This window comes from Saimiri boliviensis, chromosome 7 (assembly GCF_048565385.1).
Source record: "Saimiri boliviensis isolate mSaiBol1 chromosome 7, mSaiBol1.pri, whole genome shotgun sequence".
In the NCBI taxonomy this organism is placed as follows: Eukaryota; Metazoa; Chordata; class Mammalia; order Primates; family Cebidae; genus Saimiri; species Saimiri boliviensis.
The window spans coordinates 114,534,004-114,553,092 of record NC_133455.1 but is presented as its reverse complement, the minus strand read 5'-3'; the positions used below and the strand labels follow the sequence as shown (position 1 = coordinate 114,553,092).

Sequence of the window (19,089 nt, the reverse complement as noted above, 5' to 3'; positions counted from 1 at the left end):
ATGATATATATATATATATATTTAGAGTGGGTATTATATAAATTATCACAAGATGTCTCTGTGAAAACGACAATACACGTGGCAGAATAAAAAGTAAACACATTTGTCTAAAAACCATGCCTATAATTAATGAGCAGAGTCTTCTGAGATTAATTTTTAAAAAACAATTCTGAAGAATTATCAGAAGGTTGGTTTGGCTGAAAGAACATGAAGCCACCTTTGGTAAAACGGTCACTCTGTCCAGCAGTATCTAAATGACTGTACTGAGCTTAAAAAACAGAGCGTTAATAACATAGACTGAAATTAGCAGTGTTAGTGGTTTAGTGGTCACCAGTAGAAACTATTTCCACTTTTAATTTAGGGCTATTTAAACATGTATATAATGAATGAGAAGATTTTACAGCTAGTCTAGATTGTGGAGATCATGTAACTGACTCCTTCTATTTCATGACCAAGCAAACTGGAGCACAGAAAAATAAAATGCTCTCTTTAAGGCCACACAGAACCAGGACTAGAATATTTATCTACCAATACCTAGACTGGGGCTTTCTTACTGTATCATATTACAATATCTCGTGCTAGAAAACAGAGAATATGGGAAACATTTTGTTGAATTCACAAGACCACAGAGACTGGACATTCATAATTATTTGCATCTTGGTAGATTAAGAATACTTATAATAATAATAAATGCACAGACTTAATAATTAAGAATAAATGAAAGACTTCTTTTAGTCAGTCCATTGGATATATAAGAAATAAGATCAGGGAAGGAGGTGGTTTCTGCTCTTGGCATATAGCTTGAAAATTTAAATGGGCTTCTAGCAGATGAGCAGTCACCGGGCTAGTAGTCTGGGAATCAAGTCAAAAGAAAGATCAGGTAATGTCATGTGGCAAGTAGCTTTCAGATGGGGAGAAGGCACCCTGGATGTCCATCTATTACCCAGCTACAATACTACAAAGCCTTGGAATGTTCTACAACAAAATCTTTATCAAAAGACATGTTATTCTCCATAACCTCTTCTCAGCATTTACTTCCTTTTTTCTGTGGTTTATTCAGTCTTTTATGTCAATATTTTTGGTAAATTTTTGTTATCCTCTTTTTTATGTTTAAAACTTTTTTGAAGCCCCAGGGGAAATGCACTAGGTGGGAATGGTTGTCTTTACAGAGCTGTTAAAAATCACTTCAAATGTGAGGATATTAAAGAGCCTGGACTCTCAGGGACACCAGGTGGCAATTCAACACCTTTTCACTGGTGGTGATTGGTATGAGCATCCCTTTATCAGAACAGAATCTCTGACAAAAAGCATGTGAATAATAGCCAAGAGCTGCACTTGTGCCCTTTGCCCAGAAACTGCCATCATTTCTATATACTTCTTTATAGGAGATGTAAGGGTATAAAAATAAGAGTCATTACTGTGTCCGTTTTTTAAATATTTGGTGACTCATAGATGTTGAATGGAAATAGTTTCCATCTAATTCCCTTATCTCCATCATTTACAAAAGGTTCTATTCTAAGTAAATCATATAATTTGGGTTATTTTCCTAAATTACAAAATAATGAAAGAAACCATGAAATCCAGGGAATGGATACATAAAGCAAAAATCAAATTCCAAGGATTGGGACTGATCAGGTCAACTTTTATCACAGTATAATGCAAAGTAAAACTATTCTGAGAAAACACCACTTTAAACATTCATATAGAAAAAAACTACGGGTTTATACAACAAAAAGAGATGAGAACCATTTTTTTTTTCTTCTTGTTTTGAGATGGAGTCTCATGCTGTTGCCCAAGCTGGAGTGCAGTGGCATGATCCCGGCTGCAACCTCTGCCTCCTGGGTTCAAGCAATTCTCCTGCCTCAGTCTACCGAGCAACTGGGATTACAGGCATGTGCCACCAAGCCCAGCTAATTTTTGTATTTTTAGTAGAGACAGGGTTTCATCATGTTGGCCAGGCTGGTCTCCAACTCTTGACCTCAAGTAATCTGCCCGCCTCGGCCTCCCAAAGTTCTGGGATAACAGGTGTGAGCCACTGTGCCCACCTGAAATGATAAGCTTTTGTAACCAGTATTTTCTAGAACAGCAGAAAGCAACACAGCACTGACTCTGGATCCAGGGTGCTGGGCCCCAATCTTAGCTTCATACAGCTGTATGAAGCTCCTACACCTTAGTTTCCCATGAAAAATGTACCTCCTTCGCATGGTTATTGTGGGAATTAAATGAATTTGGATTTGTGAAGTGCTTAAATGATGCCTGGCACAGCATGACCACAGGCCACTGGCATATCTTCTCTGGAGTGGAATATCTGTGAATGCTGCTCTTTGTGAAGGTGAAGCAAACTGAAGTAATGAATCATTGCTTGCCTTCTGGCAGCATGGTACAGGGATGTAAAATATTTCTGTTAGAAGTTTCTTTATATTTCTTCAAAGTTTTGATATCATTGGATGGAAGACATAGATGGAAGGGAAAACAAATGTGTGGGCTATACCTGAGGAGGAGAGAGAGGATCACACTGCTCTTGATACAGCAAGCATGTAGGAAGGAGCAAAGCTATGGGAGATGACCCGTGGACTCATGCAGGCTTTCTGGAAGGATCTGCTCAGTGCTAGGCTTTCTATTGTTCCTTTTAACAAGTGTATGAGATGCCAGTACTCAATACATATTTGTGGAATGAGTGCATAAAAAGATAAGACATAAAATTGCAATCCAGTTGAGTTTTATAAGGTTAGGGTATTAGGATCAGTAGAATCTACATAAATATGGTGGTATCTTAATTATGTTTCTGAAATAAGTTGCAAGATTTTTCCTTAGACATTTTAGATATGGGTATCTGGTGACACTGTGGTAGAGATGTAAAAATGACTGGAACATATTTCCAAGAATGTTTTCTTTTCCATTTTACTCTATTCTTTTTTCAAAAGAATATGTTATAAATGTTTTGGGAACAGGAATCCTTTTAGAGTAGGATTTATGCCAGATAGCAGACAGCAAAGCAGACTGTGAAGCTTGCTTATTAAAATTTTACAAGGTTTTAGTGGTTTTGTTGAGCTCAGCCCAAAATTTTCAGGTGTTAAAAAGCAGATTGTTTTTAATACATTTTAAAAGCAGGGCTCTCAACCTGAACAGCATACGCTTACGCATACATACAGAAAGCTTCTGTATACATTTCTACATACACCACTACATCTGAAGTTGCAACCAGAATTTTTTAGAAGATAGTAGGGTAGTGTTGAAAAGTTTAAAACGAAGTAGCCAAATAGGCAATCCCTATAAGAACCACAAGTTTCTATTTACATAAAGTAGCAAAACAAACTCCTGAAACTTGTGAACTCTTAAAAAAACTTCTTGGCTGTGCCAAAGTTGACAAAAATAAAGATGAGGTTCTGTTTAAGAAAGGAGGAATAGGTTTGACATTCTCTGACAGTACTTTCACTGCCTGTGATATATATTAATAGTTTTGGTTCAATTTTAGACAGAAACAACCTTTAAAGAAAAGTCAACTTATGGCTCAAGCCAAGAATCAGAATTAAAGAAAAAGACAAGACTGAACCATAAACGGCAAAAGGTAAGAGATATTAAACTCTTTAGGAAATATCAGGTGGGAGAAAATACTATAGAATTGATAATATTTGCATGTTTAAATATTTTATTTTATCAAAGTTTACTTATTCTTAGCAACCACACACACAAATAAAACAAATTTGGATAATTGTTTTCAACACTTAAAATATAAACTCTTGCCTTCTGCTCACATATGGGAATCAGGGATATCCTTTATGAATAGTGCTTCTCATAGCTTAGCATGAACTGCATATTAAAACTGGTTCATACAGCCCAAAGGTATGTACTCTACCATTATTTTAAATATAGATTTCAAGCATATACTACCTCTATAGGAAAGAAAATGAAGAACTGGTATTCATGAACCACACAGAAGCCTACCTCATGTTAGGTAAACAGATATTACACTCAGAAAAGTAGAAACTAAGAAAAGAAAAAGGTATAAAAACTAAAAAAATTCACTTCAAAAACCCATGGGAAATGGAAGAGACCATACCTTGAATAACTCAAACTCCTTCTTTGGCATCAACAGCTAATGACAAATGATGAACATAAAATAAGTATATAATATATATGCACATCAGGCCAGCCAAAACATAACACAGCAAAAAATTTCCATTGTCATCACTTTAAGTTATCAAGGTAAACTATACATGAATTCTTTATTTTGAATATTTGCTTGGTTCATGGATTCTAGCAAGGCCAAGTCCATCTGGATAAGCACAGGACTGACACCAGGCATGAATATCATGAGGAGCCATAAGTACTGAAATAAATTGTCATGGTAGCAGAAGTATGACCACAATTCCAGCTTTAGAATACCTGTATTTTTTTAAGCCTAGATCTGGCATAAAATTTAACTATTTCACTGCATATTCTATGCAGCTTCTACTCAAATTCATGACATTATTATGAGGTCAGATGTGAACTTTTTCTTGAGACTTTGAAAATTAAAAGAATTCTTTCTGGGGGAATAAGAAAGAAGCCACCCCTGGTTCACAGGTTATACCAGAGTCCATCCATTCTGTCTCTGTTTACAGACCTGACTCTAGAGAGCCTGTCACAGGTCTAAAATCCCTGATTAAAAGCAAGTTAATTCAGATGTTAGGGTGAGTGAGCTGACCAGGGTCACTGAAATTCTGAAAATGTGGCATGGGTCTCAAGAATAGACCTTCATGGGCCTTCAATGATCAAGAAGAGAGAGCCTGACCTATCTAATCTACATCATAAGTACATTTTAATCTTAGAATCAAAAGAGGAGAAAACACTGTAACACAACTGAACAAGTTCTCATACATTAGTGTAAGGTGAGATGAGTGTAAGTTCAAGGCTGGTCAGTGGCAAAACATTTAAGAGACTGAAGGCAAAGGCTGGTGAAGATGAACTGCTGGACATCAAGCCATGATCTCAGTGCCATCCTCTATCAAGAGGAAGCTACTGGTGGATAGGACAACTGTGGGTTAAAAAGACAGAAATGCCATTTCTCCAAATGTCAGAAATACTATAGATTGGGGGGAAAAAGCATTCAGAGAATCGGGCACCTACTGCTAAACATTTTGAACAATTTCTAGAAGTAAATCAGAAAACATATGTGTCATTTTTCCCTGCGTCTCTCACCATTGCCCTCCCCACTGCCAATTACTCTAGAAAAAATGTATAACCAACTATATCTCAAAATGATCTATACACAAAAGTGTTTAAATCCTATTTAAGAGTGATAAATTTGAAAATGTATACACATCACATTTTACTAAGAAATCACGCTTACCTGTATAGTATGAGTATAAGGTGGATCAGCACGCCCCAATCCAGATTCTGGAGGTCTCACAATATCCAAAATATTATTTGGCACAAATCCAGAGTCTCCACTTGCATTTCGAACTTTCCACCACTGCTTTCGATCATCAAGTATCTGTTATATGCAAAAAAATACAGGTATAATTTCCATATAAAAGGCATTCTATGAAGGAACTTCCCTAAACTTCAACAAAGAAAATGTTTACACTTCTGATAATTGACTCAGTGTCAATGTAGGGTTGATTGAATGATTCTCATGAATTACAAAGAAAGACATTCATGAGTATACAGTAGGCAAGGTATCATTATGGTCAATCTACCCAAGGTCAATTTTACCTCCAAAGAATGGTCTGCATTATTTGGAGTACTTAAAGAGCACTAAAATGACTCTTTTGGAAAGCTCATTGTCTCCATTTTGGTGATAGAAAAAGTATAGAAAAATGACTTTTTTTCTTACAAAATTTATTGTGACAATCCATCTTATATATTCAAGAAGATGAACTCTCAGTTAGAACCTAACAAAGAGAAGTTGGTGCTCTGGTGGACTATCCCCAATAACATTAGCTCACTGACTGCTGAGTACATTTGTGCAAGGGCATAGAATAAAAAAAGAAAATGTTTTCTCTTATTGAAGTATTATGTGCATCCACATCTGAACTGATAACTAGCCTTGACTCCAAAATGAATAAGTATCAGAAGAAAGAGGGCAAGGAAGAGGGCAAAGAAGTTAAAAAATCCACCCCCTTCTCTCCCTATGAAAACCAAACAAAGGAATATTCTAAAGCTACCCCTTAGAAGGAATATCTTCTAAATAGATGTAGGTATTTCTAATATACATCTTTAGTAATATAATACTTTTGGAGGAAAGTTTAGTTATATACCAAAAGAGTAATATAATAAAACTACTTTATTAAGAGCATAAAAAAGAAAAAATTCTATTACCTCTAAAATATCATCCTTTAGAACCGAGAGCTCACTGTTGTTCCTTGCTACAAAGTCATACTTGGATTTGGCATATTTCTTGGGTTGTGTTTTGAGTGGGTCATAATTTCTATGAAAAGAAAGAAAAAAGATTATTTTTCTGCTAGCTCTTCCTAAAGAATAAAGACAGAAGTAAAACATTAAGACAAGCCAAATCCTACCAGAAAGCTTTCTGAAAAATTATAGCAGTTTTATTTTATTTTAAATTATGAGAAATAAAAGTGACTTAAAGTTCTTACTATTAAAATGAACAAACTATGGCCAGGGGGAAAAAACAAATAATGCAAAATCACAAGGTTTGTTGGTACTTAGCCAAATCTAGAATCTAAGTCTATGAATTCTTTGTCTACTAAATACACATACTGGATGTTTGTTAATTACCATTTCTACCATGAGAGAACTAGGTAAAGATAAATGTTAGTATTTTTCATAAAATTAAAGGAGACTGAAGATAATTTCCATAGTGGCAATTTTAGTTACATGTTGATTTCACTAATCCAAGCAGTGTCTGCAATTCAGTAACCAAATACATAAATTTAAAATTTATAACTAGGCATCAGTTTTTAGAAACACTTTGCCCAGTTATCTAAATTGCAAAATGAGAGATAGGCACTAAGTACGAGACTAGTAACACTTGCAAATAAATAAGTAAATAAATAATTTAATTCACCATAAACTTTTAAAAAGTGCATGAGCCCTATTTTTTTTAAATAAACCTTTCTTTAAAAACCAAATACCTCTTCTAATCATTAAATGAGTACTAATAGATTTAACCACTTAATTAAAGATTACTTTTAAACGTAGCACAATACACAATACATTAAACATGTGTATTTTCTTCATAAATTTCAATAATAAAATTACTTTAACTCTTTATTAATTTTACTCCCCAGTCTTCTCCCCCATTTACATTCCCACATTTATTTACACATTTCTACAAAGGAAATAGCAGACAAAGACTAAAGATGTTACGTCATCCTACGCCTGTCAAGCTGCCATTCTTTTTACTGTCTACCAAGTTCTCTGGAATGTTGAGTTATACCAGGGCCTGCAGGAAAGTTGTAGACATAACGTATCCTGTCGTCATAGGTTTTTGTTACCCGTTAGGCACTAACTCCACTGGAGGAGGGAGACAGGGACAAAGAAAAAAGATGACCTGCACAGAACACCTTATAGATAAGCATGTACAAACAGCCTACTGGCTATTTTTAGTATATTAAAAAGAAGATTGGTGGCAAAGCTGAAATTATGACCAAGTAATTATTATATGTTATTAATAATAATTTTAAAACTGTGTTCCATATTTTCCCATCCCTAATGGAATAGCTCTGCTTTCATTTACTTTATATATTCACATTTAATCTACTAAGATTTCATTTGGGAGGTAAAAGAGATTCAACTACCCCAAACATTAAGAAAACAGTAATTTCAGTGTTTTATCTTCTTCTCTTCCCTTATGTTCCTTTCTCTTATGATCTTCAAAATAATCACTATTAATAATGGAGAGTTAAGGGTCTATAATGAAGTTTTTGTTATTTTGCATGTCTCAGAAGTGTTTACCTGGCATGTACTTAGAAAGTGCTTTAGAATTTACAAATCTTTATGGCTCACAGTTTCTTGCCCTCTATAGGTAAAGCATGGATATGACAGGAACCATAGTTACCAATCGGATAATCACAACTTGTAATTTTTCAGAGGTACCAAAGTTTCTTGGCCAGGAATGGTAGCTCATGCCTGTAATCCCAGCACTTTGCGAGGCTGAGGAGGGCAGATCACCCGCGGTCAGGAGTTCGAGACCAGCCTGGCCAACGTGGTAAAACCCTATCTCTACTAAAAATACACAATTGGCTGGGTGTGGTGGCACATGTAATCCCAGCTACTCAGGTGGCTGAGGAGGGAGAACTGCTTGAAACCAGGAGGTGGAGGTTGCAGTGGGCTGAGATAGTGCCATCTCCAGCCTAGTAGGTGACAAGAGCAAAACCCTGTCTCAGAAAAAAAGAAGTGGTACCAAAGTTTCTTAAGAGCTATGAAATGTAACAAAATGTATGGGCTGTTTCTGATTTGGAATAATAAATATGTCACTTGATAGTGAGCAGACATAGAGACAGTAGCAATTTGAGAACTTCTCTAAAATACTAATTGCATCCGACAGCAGTAAGCTATAAAACTCAAATGTGTGGGCTCTAAATTCAACAGTCTACCTAATGGCATAGTAATTTCATACAACAGTGCATATACTTCATATGGCATTGTTAAGCTACATATGTCCTGAGAAGCCCTCTGTACTTCCATACTGGAGTCCTGTGGACAAATCGTAACCTAGTTTAGTAAATAGACATATTGAAACCCCAATTTAGGAGTATGTTTTTGCAACAATAGCTGAGTCTCAGCCAATCCCAGCAGCCATATTTCAAGCACTCATAGGCTGCTGACTGTTCAAACTGTGTTCAAATAAGGCAAATGCCACACTGTAACCAATCCAGCTGTGTTCTGTATGTCACTTTCCTTTTTTTGTCTATACATTTGCTCTGACCATGAGGCATCCCTGGAGTCTCTCTGAATCTGCTGTGATTCTAGGGGTTGCCCAATTCATGAACCGATTTTTTCCCCCTTGCTCAATTAAACTGTTAAATTTAATTTGTCTGAAGGTTTTCTTTTAACAGAATCTACTGCATTCCTGGTATATAATAGAGTTTAAGGTCAATCATAATTATTTATAAAAACCAATTTCAAACCTCTGTATATTTTATATCAGACCACAATTATCAGATAGTTTTTCAAAATGATGACACATTTTCTTGGCAACATCAATTATTCACATATTTATCAACTATCCTAGCTCCTATTAAGTCCAGCTGAGACCTGGAATCCATAAGAACAACTGACATATAAAATCTACCTACCACTCAAGGTATTCCAAAAAAATTCTTTCTATGGTGAAATTCTGCCCATTCTAAATTATTATCCCTTCATGGAATTTCCTTCACTATATTCCATTTAAATTTCTATTTATCAAAGAAAACTTATAAAATTCACCACAGCCTTCTCTGTGGTGAGGAAAAAAAAATTGTTAAAAATAAACGTCCCTGACATTACCTATCCTATCCTATACTGAATTTCATGAGACAAATATTATTGAGAATTTATGAGTAAGAAAAGCATTTTTTATCCCAATGAACTGATACTTATTCCTTTTCCTAACGATAGTAAATGATTATGTTTCTCTTTTTGTTCTGACAGTCAGAAATCTGAAAGACAAGTCTGAAATTCAATAAGTCAACTTTCATACTTCATAAAAATCGTAATCTTCCCTCTTAACTTCTTAATTTTATATTTTATTTCATTACTTAATTTTTAATAATAACACCACTTTAACTGCATATAATTTAAGTGAGCTACGTGAATCTATTTTGGGAGTTGTCAGGGTAAGATATAACTAAATGAATAAACCAAAGGTACACTTCCCTGATATTCTATAAAGATCATAAAAATCAAGGTAAATTTTTAAAAGACTTTGTAGTGAGGTATCCAAAATAAACAGGAGAGGTGATTCTATCAGTAACACTATCCCTTGTAGATATGCAGGTGAAGGACAGGGAGTTAGTGATTCTGAAATGTTAGACTCTCATGCACTTACTCACCCAATCCATCAATCAAATAACTCTACACTTATTGAGTGACCACAGTATGCTAGGTGTGGTCTTAAAATGGAACATGATAGAAGTTTTCTAGTGTCAATGTGTACTCTGCAAATGTACTCAAGTGGCTTTCTAGCTACTTAGCTGTGGAAAATCATCCGAATTACTGGAGTGGTAAAACAGAAAGAAGCCTATTAATCTGAAATAATTTTTAAAACATCGACATCTAAGACAGAAAGAAAGAAAAAAGAAAATATTAAGATGAGTTCTGAGTTAGTTAAGAAGAATTTCAATGGAATGTTTAAGCTTCAAAACTAATTTTCAACTGTATCTACTAAAAATTCTATAATTAAAACATTCTCATATGTTGACATTTTAAAATATATTATTCATTGCTGACTTTTCTTTGTACTCAGTTTAATGTCACTGGTGCCCTTGGAGTTACACCTGTGTAATTTCTACAGCAATTACTTAAGCGTTACCTGTCAGCATTCCTGACAAAGAAGAAAAATTTTAAATCCCACTTTCTTTAGAATATATTAAGAAAAGAGTATACAGAAAAAAAATAAAGAGCATAGAGATCTTGTGGTAAGAGAGGCTTTGAGACAGGAAAAAGTACTAGGCTGAGTTCTCTACCCCAATTCACTGAATGACCCTCCTCCTATACCCATGTTACCAAGATTTTACCTCCTTTTCTTTCTCTTTCCTACATGGTTTGGCTCTATGTAGATCTCACTTACTAAAAACAAGGTTGGAAAAAAAAAAAAACAAACCTATTCTAGTTCCTTTATTTCTTCTCATCCCAATTCTCCAACTCTGCCTATATTTTTTCAAGAGTGAAAATATGGAAAAATTAATGAAATGTAAAACTGCAAACTCAAGATAAAATATAATAAGATGAGATGGAAAGAATGACAAATAAGGCATTGACTATGATTAAATATTTAGTTTATATACAGTTTAAAGGTATCTATCTAACAGAAAGTTTATTTGTTTTTATTGAGTGACGATGGAAACTGTTTCCTTTAAAAGCTACAGAGCTGGGAGGATCCTCAGAGACCATCTGGTACAAACTAATGGAGGGTTTCAAGACAATTCTTTCTTTTTAATGTACACATTTTGTGAGAAGTATCTTGTAAAAAAAATCAAAAGTCATCCAAAGGCATTTGCGCTCAATGAGCCTTACAGACTGGAGGTCCAGACATCTTTTGTTGATCGAAACCAGTTATCTTAAGAAACAACTGAAACTTTATCAACTAATTAACAGATGGAAAGTTTAAAGAAGTCGTAGATAATCCAGACACTATCACCTCTGTTAGCACTAGATCAGAGAGAGTTATCCACAGCTCTCCAAAAGGAGCCCGTTAAATGTTACCTATCTATATGGCGATTAGAAGTTGGCTTAAAAGCAACGGCAGCTTCTCCTTGGTCCAGATGGGACCCTCTTGTGTAAGTGCTGCTACTGAATGCATAGCCATCGGCTGGATGATACTCCGATACACTGGAATGCTGAAAGACAAAGTAGGGCAGATTAAAGAATCACCGAATACTATTTGAATCAGCACACAGGTCAGTCAACAAGATTTCTCCACTATATTGTGATCAGTTTTCATTTTCAAGTGACTGACCATTATGTTAACAGATTATGAAACGGGAGTGATACATTTTTGTCAAAGACTTACCTATAATAAGAAAAGTCATTAGTGCAAAGGGTAATCTTGCTCTCTCTGTTCAAGAAACTTTCACCATTCTAGCAAAGTAAATACTGTCACATGAAAATCAACTGAACTCTATGGATTAAAATTATACCAAGTTCTCATTTTTCTCAATTTTAAAATTATACACAGAACATTACATTATTTAAAAAAAAAAATAGCAGCACTATTATCACATTTGCTGTTAAGTGAAACACAGACAGGCACAACTAAACTGATCTTGATAGTCGAGAGTCCAGGATAAGAGAATGCTAGAGTCATTTCTTTTTTGTAGTTAGTATAATTCAGACAGGAAACTACTGGGAGCTACCAAGCGTGACAGCTGAGGTTTATAGGTCCCACTGAGGACCATGGTTTTAAAGCTATAGAGCAGCAGTTCCCAACTGTTTTGGCAGCAAACTTGTTTCAGAGAAGGCAATTTTTCCATGGACCCCAGGGCCAGGCGTGATGGGGATGGTTTCAGGATGAAACTGTTCCTCCTTAGATCATCGGGCACTAGATTATCATAAAGAGAACCCTCGCATTCTCTTAGGGTTCTTGCTCCTATGAGAATCTAAAACCTCAGCTCATCTGACAGGAAGTGGAGATCAGGTGATAATGCTCCCAGGCCTGCCACTCACCTCCTGCAGTGCGGCCTGGTTTCTAATGGGCCAAGCACTGGTACTGGTCCATGGCCAGGGTTTGGGGACCCCTGCTATAAAGAATACATGCTCAGATTGAAAGAAAACAAACAAACAAACAAACAAACAGAAACTCCCCAAAGCCTTTAAATTGTTTCTTTAGATAAAAATTAAGTATTGGAAGAAGCATGACAGACACTGAAGCACTGGATTTCTTTGGATATTTTGATTATGGATTTTGTATATTTGTTTATGGATTCATTCGGGCAAAACAGTTGAAACTAAACATGTTTCAGAAAAGTCTTGGACATATAGTTACCATAGTTAATTCTAATGACAATGCGAGCAGGAGGAGGGTTGAGTTTATCCATGGACAGAGCAGGTGATGTTTATACATACACAATCAGGATACTGCACTTAATATACAAATAAAAATAAACAAGTTTCAGCATTTAATTTAAAAAAAGTCTGAGCTCAATTAATTCAGCTTATCATTACCCTGGGAAAGAGTAGAAGCACTACATCAGATTAATCTTTAATTAAAGGCTGTTCTAAAGAGGGGAGTGCAAGAAACTGTTAGATGCACCCACACTTTTGCCCAGCTCTGAACATAACAGTGAGGTCAGCAGTACGAAATCACTGGGTCCTGAGAGTGACTGGGAATACCGAAAGGGAGAAGAGAAAAATGACCAATGACTAACTGTGATGGCTACCAAGAGTTCAGGGGAAGTAAAGAAGCTGAGTACTGCCACCCATATCTGTCACTCCATGTCATCTATGTCTTTCAATTCTAAACAAAAATCACCAGATCCTGAATTACCCAAGTCTTGTTGTAAATGCTTTTATTATAGTAGCAATAAAGAATAATAAAACATCTCTTCTAGGGGTGATTACACTTTTATGCATTTTAAGTCACCATTACTTGGCCTCTTTTCCAACAAAATCTCAAGGCATAAAATTCCCTGGAACTGCTAGCATGTGGCTTTTCATTTTTTTAAACCTCTGATTAACTACTTCGGCCCTCAAATGAAATATAGTTTACAACAGGAAAACGATAACTCATTACAAGTAAGGATTTTCAATAATTCCTCTTTTAAAATTACTTATTCAGTGAAAGTAGACACACTTACATCCTGGGAGCCCAGAACACACTACTCTCTTCTTAAATACACAAATTGACAGAGAAATCACAAAAGTGAATTTCTGAGGCATGCATTATAAAGTGAGTTATATTTTCTTATTTAAGATATGAAGGCTATAAGCTGGAAATTTTTATGATGTGAAAACGGTCAGCTGTAACTATAGCAACAGCAAGTGTATCATAATTTCATGTTTGATTATATTTTCTTTCCTCCAGAAAAACTGCCCTTTAAATGGAAAGAAAATTCACAGTGATGAGGCCTGAACTATGAAATATGGGCAGGGACATATGCTTGCCAACTGAGCAGTGAGGTCATTTAGAGGGAAGGGCAAGCATGGAATCCACCTCTTCCCTTATGATACGGCCAGGGGAAAAAACAATTACATTAGAAAAAAATAATTTCAAAGTAATATGTTTGCTTTATTTTTAAAGTTTCAGGAATTGAACCAAACTTCTATAATAATATTGTTATTGTTTAAAGAATAGTCCAAGAAGGAAAATTTTTTAAATTTAATTTAGATAAATGTTTCACCTTAAAAGTGGTCACAGGATATATAATACACCATGGTTTGCTAATTCATTCTTTCGTATCATGTTTGCCACATTATAAATACCTATGATAGCCTGAGAAAATTAATCTAAGGAATTGAATAAAAGAAAATAATAGGATTTCAGGAAGCTCTAGTCATCATTTACTGTTTCTTCTACAGATTAGACTTCATTCACCTAATTCTTCAGGTTCTGATCATCCTATTTGTGTTTGGTCTAGCTTGAATCAGTGTTCACTGTTCTTTTCCAACAAACAAGAAGAGTCATAGAAACATTATTTTTAAGGAATGCGACAAGACAACATACTCGATTTCATTCTCTCAACTTGATTCCCAGATAGGTTATACTCTAAAGCTTACTAAAATACTTAAAAGATAAAATGAGTGTTACAAAAATGATCATTTGAGCTTGGGGACTAGAGTACAGAAAAACTATGGTCATCTAGTAAGGCTGATAGGACACCAGAAGCTTAGAACCAGGCAAAAGGAAGGAAAGAAAACAAACAGAAGAGAAGAGAGGCAAAGCAACATGAAGAAAAGGCGGAGAGAAATTGAAGTCACTGGGGGCATTCAGAAAACAACTGTTTGGGACAGGTGGAGGATCTACGGTCAGGGAACTGCCTTGAGGGCCTGATAATGGGAGAGGAAAACAGAAAGAAATCAGCCAAAGGGCAGTATCACAAGAGAAAGTCATCCTAAAAAAAAAAGCTTACTTAGGATTACCGGAGCCAGGAGAAAAGTGGCAACAAGGGGAGGGGTGAGGGCTGACAGGCTCTAGGAGAGCAATTTGGGTTGGGGTTGGGCTTCAAGGAGGAGGAACAGTGCACTGTCACGAAATGACAGATGCAAGAGAGAGAGCTAATTCCAGAGAGGGTAACATTCAGACTTTGATTCTAGAACAATTTTCAGATAAATAAAATGAGAACTTGTGATCAGAATTACAAGAGAATACACAGATAATTACACTGTCTACAAAGGATAATGTCACTGTCTACAAAGGATAATGTTAAAAAACTTTACCTCTGTGGATAATCTTTTTATTTCCTGTTTGCGCTGATGTTCTGCCACATTTGCCACAGATTCTGCTAGTTGATAAAGATCTTGTTCCATTGGTGCTCCCATAAAGTTCAGCATTGGGGGCTCCCAGCCATTGCGGAACCGTGGAACATATGGTGGAATAAACTGTTCCTTTGGCCACTCCGCTCTGTAGGAGGGTATTAAGGCACATAAACAGTAACATCTAGGAATGTGCCCAAGCTCACAGTTATCTTCAGTAAGACTAGACACACACACACATAAACAACAAACAACAAAAACAGCACATATCTAATCTGTCTTCCATCCACCCAAAAAGAAAAAGCAAACATGTTTATACCAGTATTTCACACCAATAAAATGAAAGGAAGATTGAATTCTGTTGCATCGTCTGTTTTCACAACGTTGCCTCAATTCTCCATTAAACTCAACTTTTTAACATGGGTATAGGTTTTTAAAAATTTGTGTATGAAGGGGGCGTGGAGCTTGGAGTGTGATAAGTATTTAGAGCACAAATTTCTCTAACATTTAAAGTAGTTTCAGACTCCCAACTTTCCCTTCATGCCCCTCTCATCACTAGTGAAACCTTCTGGTATTAGATATATCTTTCAAAAGAGAAACAGCCTAGCATGTTCTTAAGGTTTATGATTTGTAAATTTATGAAGTCCCCTAAAATGAAACAGATGGTCAATTTAATAAATTAAATGTATCAGCTCCATTTTAATCAGTAAAGCCAACTAATCTGTAATCACAATCATATCAGTTCATCATTTAATGACACCGAGTGAGACTAATTTCTATAAGATCCTAATCACTCATGAACCACAAAAATAACTAGGACAAAAATGAGGGCTTCATTTTTGGTAGAATATGTTGCTTCATCTTTCATATTTAATTCTTCATGTTATGTTTCTACTATTATGAAATCATTTTATTCAGATTGTCATAGACTTCCATGATTCTTTTTATCTTTACACATTTTTAAATCAGTCAGTGCATTCATTTCCTAGTAGTCTTACCAATCAGGATCTAAATGACCCCTTCCACACGTTAATAGCTAACAATATTTCATTTTGATATAGTTTTTTAAATGGTAATTAATTTTCTTATTTTACGATAGAACCCTAAACAAAGAAATTAAGGAGCCTGAGCTATATTTGTAATGTGAGAGCTGATGCATTTAATGAGCTTCATGAAATGAAAGGATGCCACGTAGGCTTATCATAAAATAACCTATATAAATCTAATAGATTTAAGTGATCTTTTTACAATGGAATATTATTCAGCCATAAAAATGAAAGAAATCTTATGTGAAGCAATGTGAGTATAACTGGGGGTCATTCTGTTAAGGGAAATAAGCTCACTCATATGTGGAAGCTAAAAAAGTGGATTTCATGAAGTTAGAGTAGTCTGGCAGTTACTAGTTGCTGACAAGGATTAGGCAGGGTTGTGGGGAGATGAAGAGAAGTTGATTAATGGATACAAACATACATTGAATAGGAGAAATAAGACCCAGTGTTAGACAGACCAGCAGGGTAACTAGAGTTAACATTAATCTAGTGTACGCTTCAAAATAGCTGAAAGAGAAAAATTGAAATGTTCCTAGCATAAAGATAAACATTTAAGATATTTAAGGTGATGGATATCCTAAATGCCCTTATTTCATCTTTATATAGTATATGAATATATCAAACTATCATATGTACCCTGAAAATATGTACAACTATAAATAATGTGTCAATTAAAAATTTAAGAAATAAAATATCTATTTAACCAATTTTTAGACAGTATGAGGACAGTATTATAAAGTATATACTATACTATATTAATACATAAATAATATAGGTAAATTTAAATATTTTCTATATAAAAGCAACAACTGCAATGCTTTCAATTAATTTTCTGCTTAACTATATTCCAACAGAAGCAACTGTCAAAGTCCAAAAAATAAGAATAGTTTGTATATGTTTTGATAGAAGAAAAAAAAGGAGAAAAAAAATTATGAATTGGCCCATGACTCTTAGGCTAACCCATTCAAAAGCATTAGAAAGACAAATGTCTAAGTTGCCATACTAAATGATTTGTTCTAAGTGGTGAAATAAATTAAAAGATTAAGATAAATGAGCAAAGCAAAAATTATGTATTTATAATTATGAAATTAGAATTATTTTCTTACCTTGCCTTGCTCAGCAAGCATTAGTACTGCAATTGTTAATGATTTATCTTCCATAATCACTTTCTTGACAAGTATACAATTCTTAAAATTACCCACTCTTCCTTTTCAGTCCCACTGTGACTCTCTGATCCTGAAGAATACTAATTTATGAAGGAGGCTCTACGATAACATTAACATCTCAAAAGGCCTCTACCTCCAGTTACATTTGTCCATGTCCTTGCTAGCTTCGACTGCCAGACTGATCTTTCTAAAACACAGATATAATCATTTCACATTCGTCACAAAGATATTGGTTCTTCACGGCCTATAGAACCATGCTTCAGCTCTTTAGCATGGCACTGAAAGCGGGCATAATCCTGCCCTGCTCATCTCTATATGCTCATTTTAATACCATCCTCCTCCCACCCTTTCATACTCAACTGCCACCCAAAGTCCATATTCCAGAGAAACATCTTCATCCTCTTTTCTCTTGACTACGTCATGCCTTCACTTCTGCTTCTCTCTTTACTGGACAGGCCCTTGCCCTGCTATGTAACTGTGGAAATTCTACTCATCCTGCTGAAAGGCAGTTTAGCAAACTAATGATGAACGCTGACTCCAGAGCTACATGGCATGAGTTCACATCCCTGCTCTGTCACTTACAAATTGTGTGACTTTGGGCAAATTAACTTATCCTCTCTGTGCCTCACTTTCCTCATCTGCAAAATAGCGATAATAACAGTAGTTAGGTAAAGTACATGGACTAGCAAGCACTGTGCATGTGTGCGTGTGTATGTATGTGTGTCAACTCTATGTGTACCTGTTGATTTTAAATGCCAGCTCTTATTTGAAAGCTAACTACCCTCCTATCTAAATCCCCTTCCTGATGGCTCCTCCTTGCCAACCAACAGCATTTTGTTTATGACTCACTCCTAAGGTGTATCATTCCTTATACTGCATACACTTCTATCTCCTCCACTAGACTTGTAGCTTTTAAGGGTTTAGGCTTTTTCCTATGACACTTAGCCCTTCATATGTAGAAGGTTAAATAAATGTCTCATTAGATCAATGTAATAAACAAAGAATGGTATTCAAGGCATTATAGGTGGTAAATGCTAAACTCATCTATGCTTACCTGGCTTTCATCCAAGTTCCTCCCAATGACATCCACAGCTGCCGTTCATCACCATTGACAGTATAATTTAAGAAATCGATTGTGTCCTTAGTCAATAGGGGACTAAGTACTGAACTGGCTAATTCAGGACCTCCTGTTGCCTGCACCACCTAAAATAATAAACCATTTTTTAGTAAGAAGATGACAATTACTTGTATGTTTTCAAAATGTGTAGACAAAAACCCATGCCAAAAACAAGCACTATTTTATAATAATCAAATTAAATTTTGATGCTGTGCACTGCACTACTGATTGAGAAACAGGTTGTCAAATCAACTTGCCCAGCCCAGCAGTGCTTTAAAATCTAAAATCAAAGTTAACAATTTAACAACTTTCACAGCATCAGCCTATGGGCTGCATATGACTGTATTTTCTCTGGAAGATACTAGAGGCTATGCAGAGAATTCTAGATCAGGTGATTTTACTATCCCTGTTTTGTTGTTGTTATTGTTTTAAATATGTGTATATCTTCTGGCAAATTTGTTATGCCAAAATTGAAAAATATAGTTCCCAAAATGAATACTACCAAGAGAAACAATACTATCAAGAGTTAACAGTCTATGGCTGTGCATATACAGACATATAAAAATAAAAGGATGCAGGGAAGAAGGTGAAACAGGAATGAGACTGATACTCTGAACCTATGGTGCCTTTTCCCAGAATTATTTTTAGAAAATTTCCCTGATTTAATATGGACATTTAATGACAGCAGAAACAAACA

General features: G+C 35.4%; 1 protein-coding gene across 6 annotated transcripts in view; it reads right to left on the bottom strand.

Moving 5' to 3' along the window:
• Window positions 1–19,089, bottom strand: part of EPS8 (EGFR pathway substrate 8, signaling adaptor) — a 164,240-nt gene that overhangs the window by 16,367 nt on the left and 128,784 nt on the right. For 5 of the 6 annotated variants that reach the window (XM_039461656.2, XM_039461654.2, XM_074403254.1 and 2 more), the window contains exons 13-17: window positions 18,330–18,478; window positions 15,025–15,208; window positions 11,356–11,489; window positions 6,304–6,412; window positions 5,333–5,476 (exon numbers count right to left, since the gene is read on the bottom strand). In XM_039461656.2, coding sequence (XP_039317590.1) covers window positions 5,333–5,476; window positions 6,304–6,412; window positions 11,356–11,489; window positions 15,025–15,208; window positions 18,330–18,478 — 720 coding nt within the window. Of the gene's footprint in view, window positions 1–4,060; window positions 4,097–5,332; window positions 5,477–6,303; window positions 6,413–11,355; window positions 11,490–15,024; window positions 15,209–18,329; window positions 18,479–19,089 lie in introns of all 6 variants that reach the window. The other variant, XM_074403255.1, reaches the window with a different exon arrangement.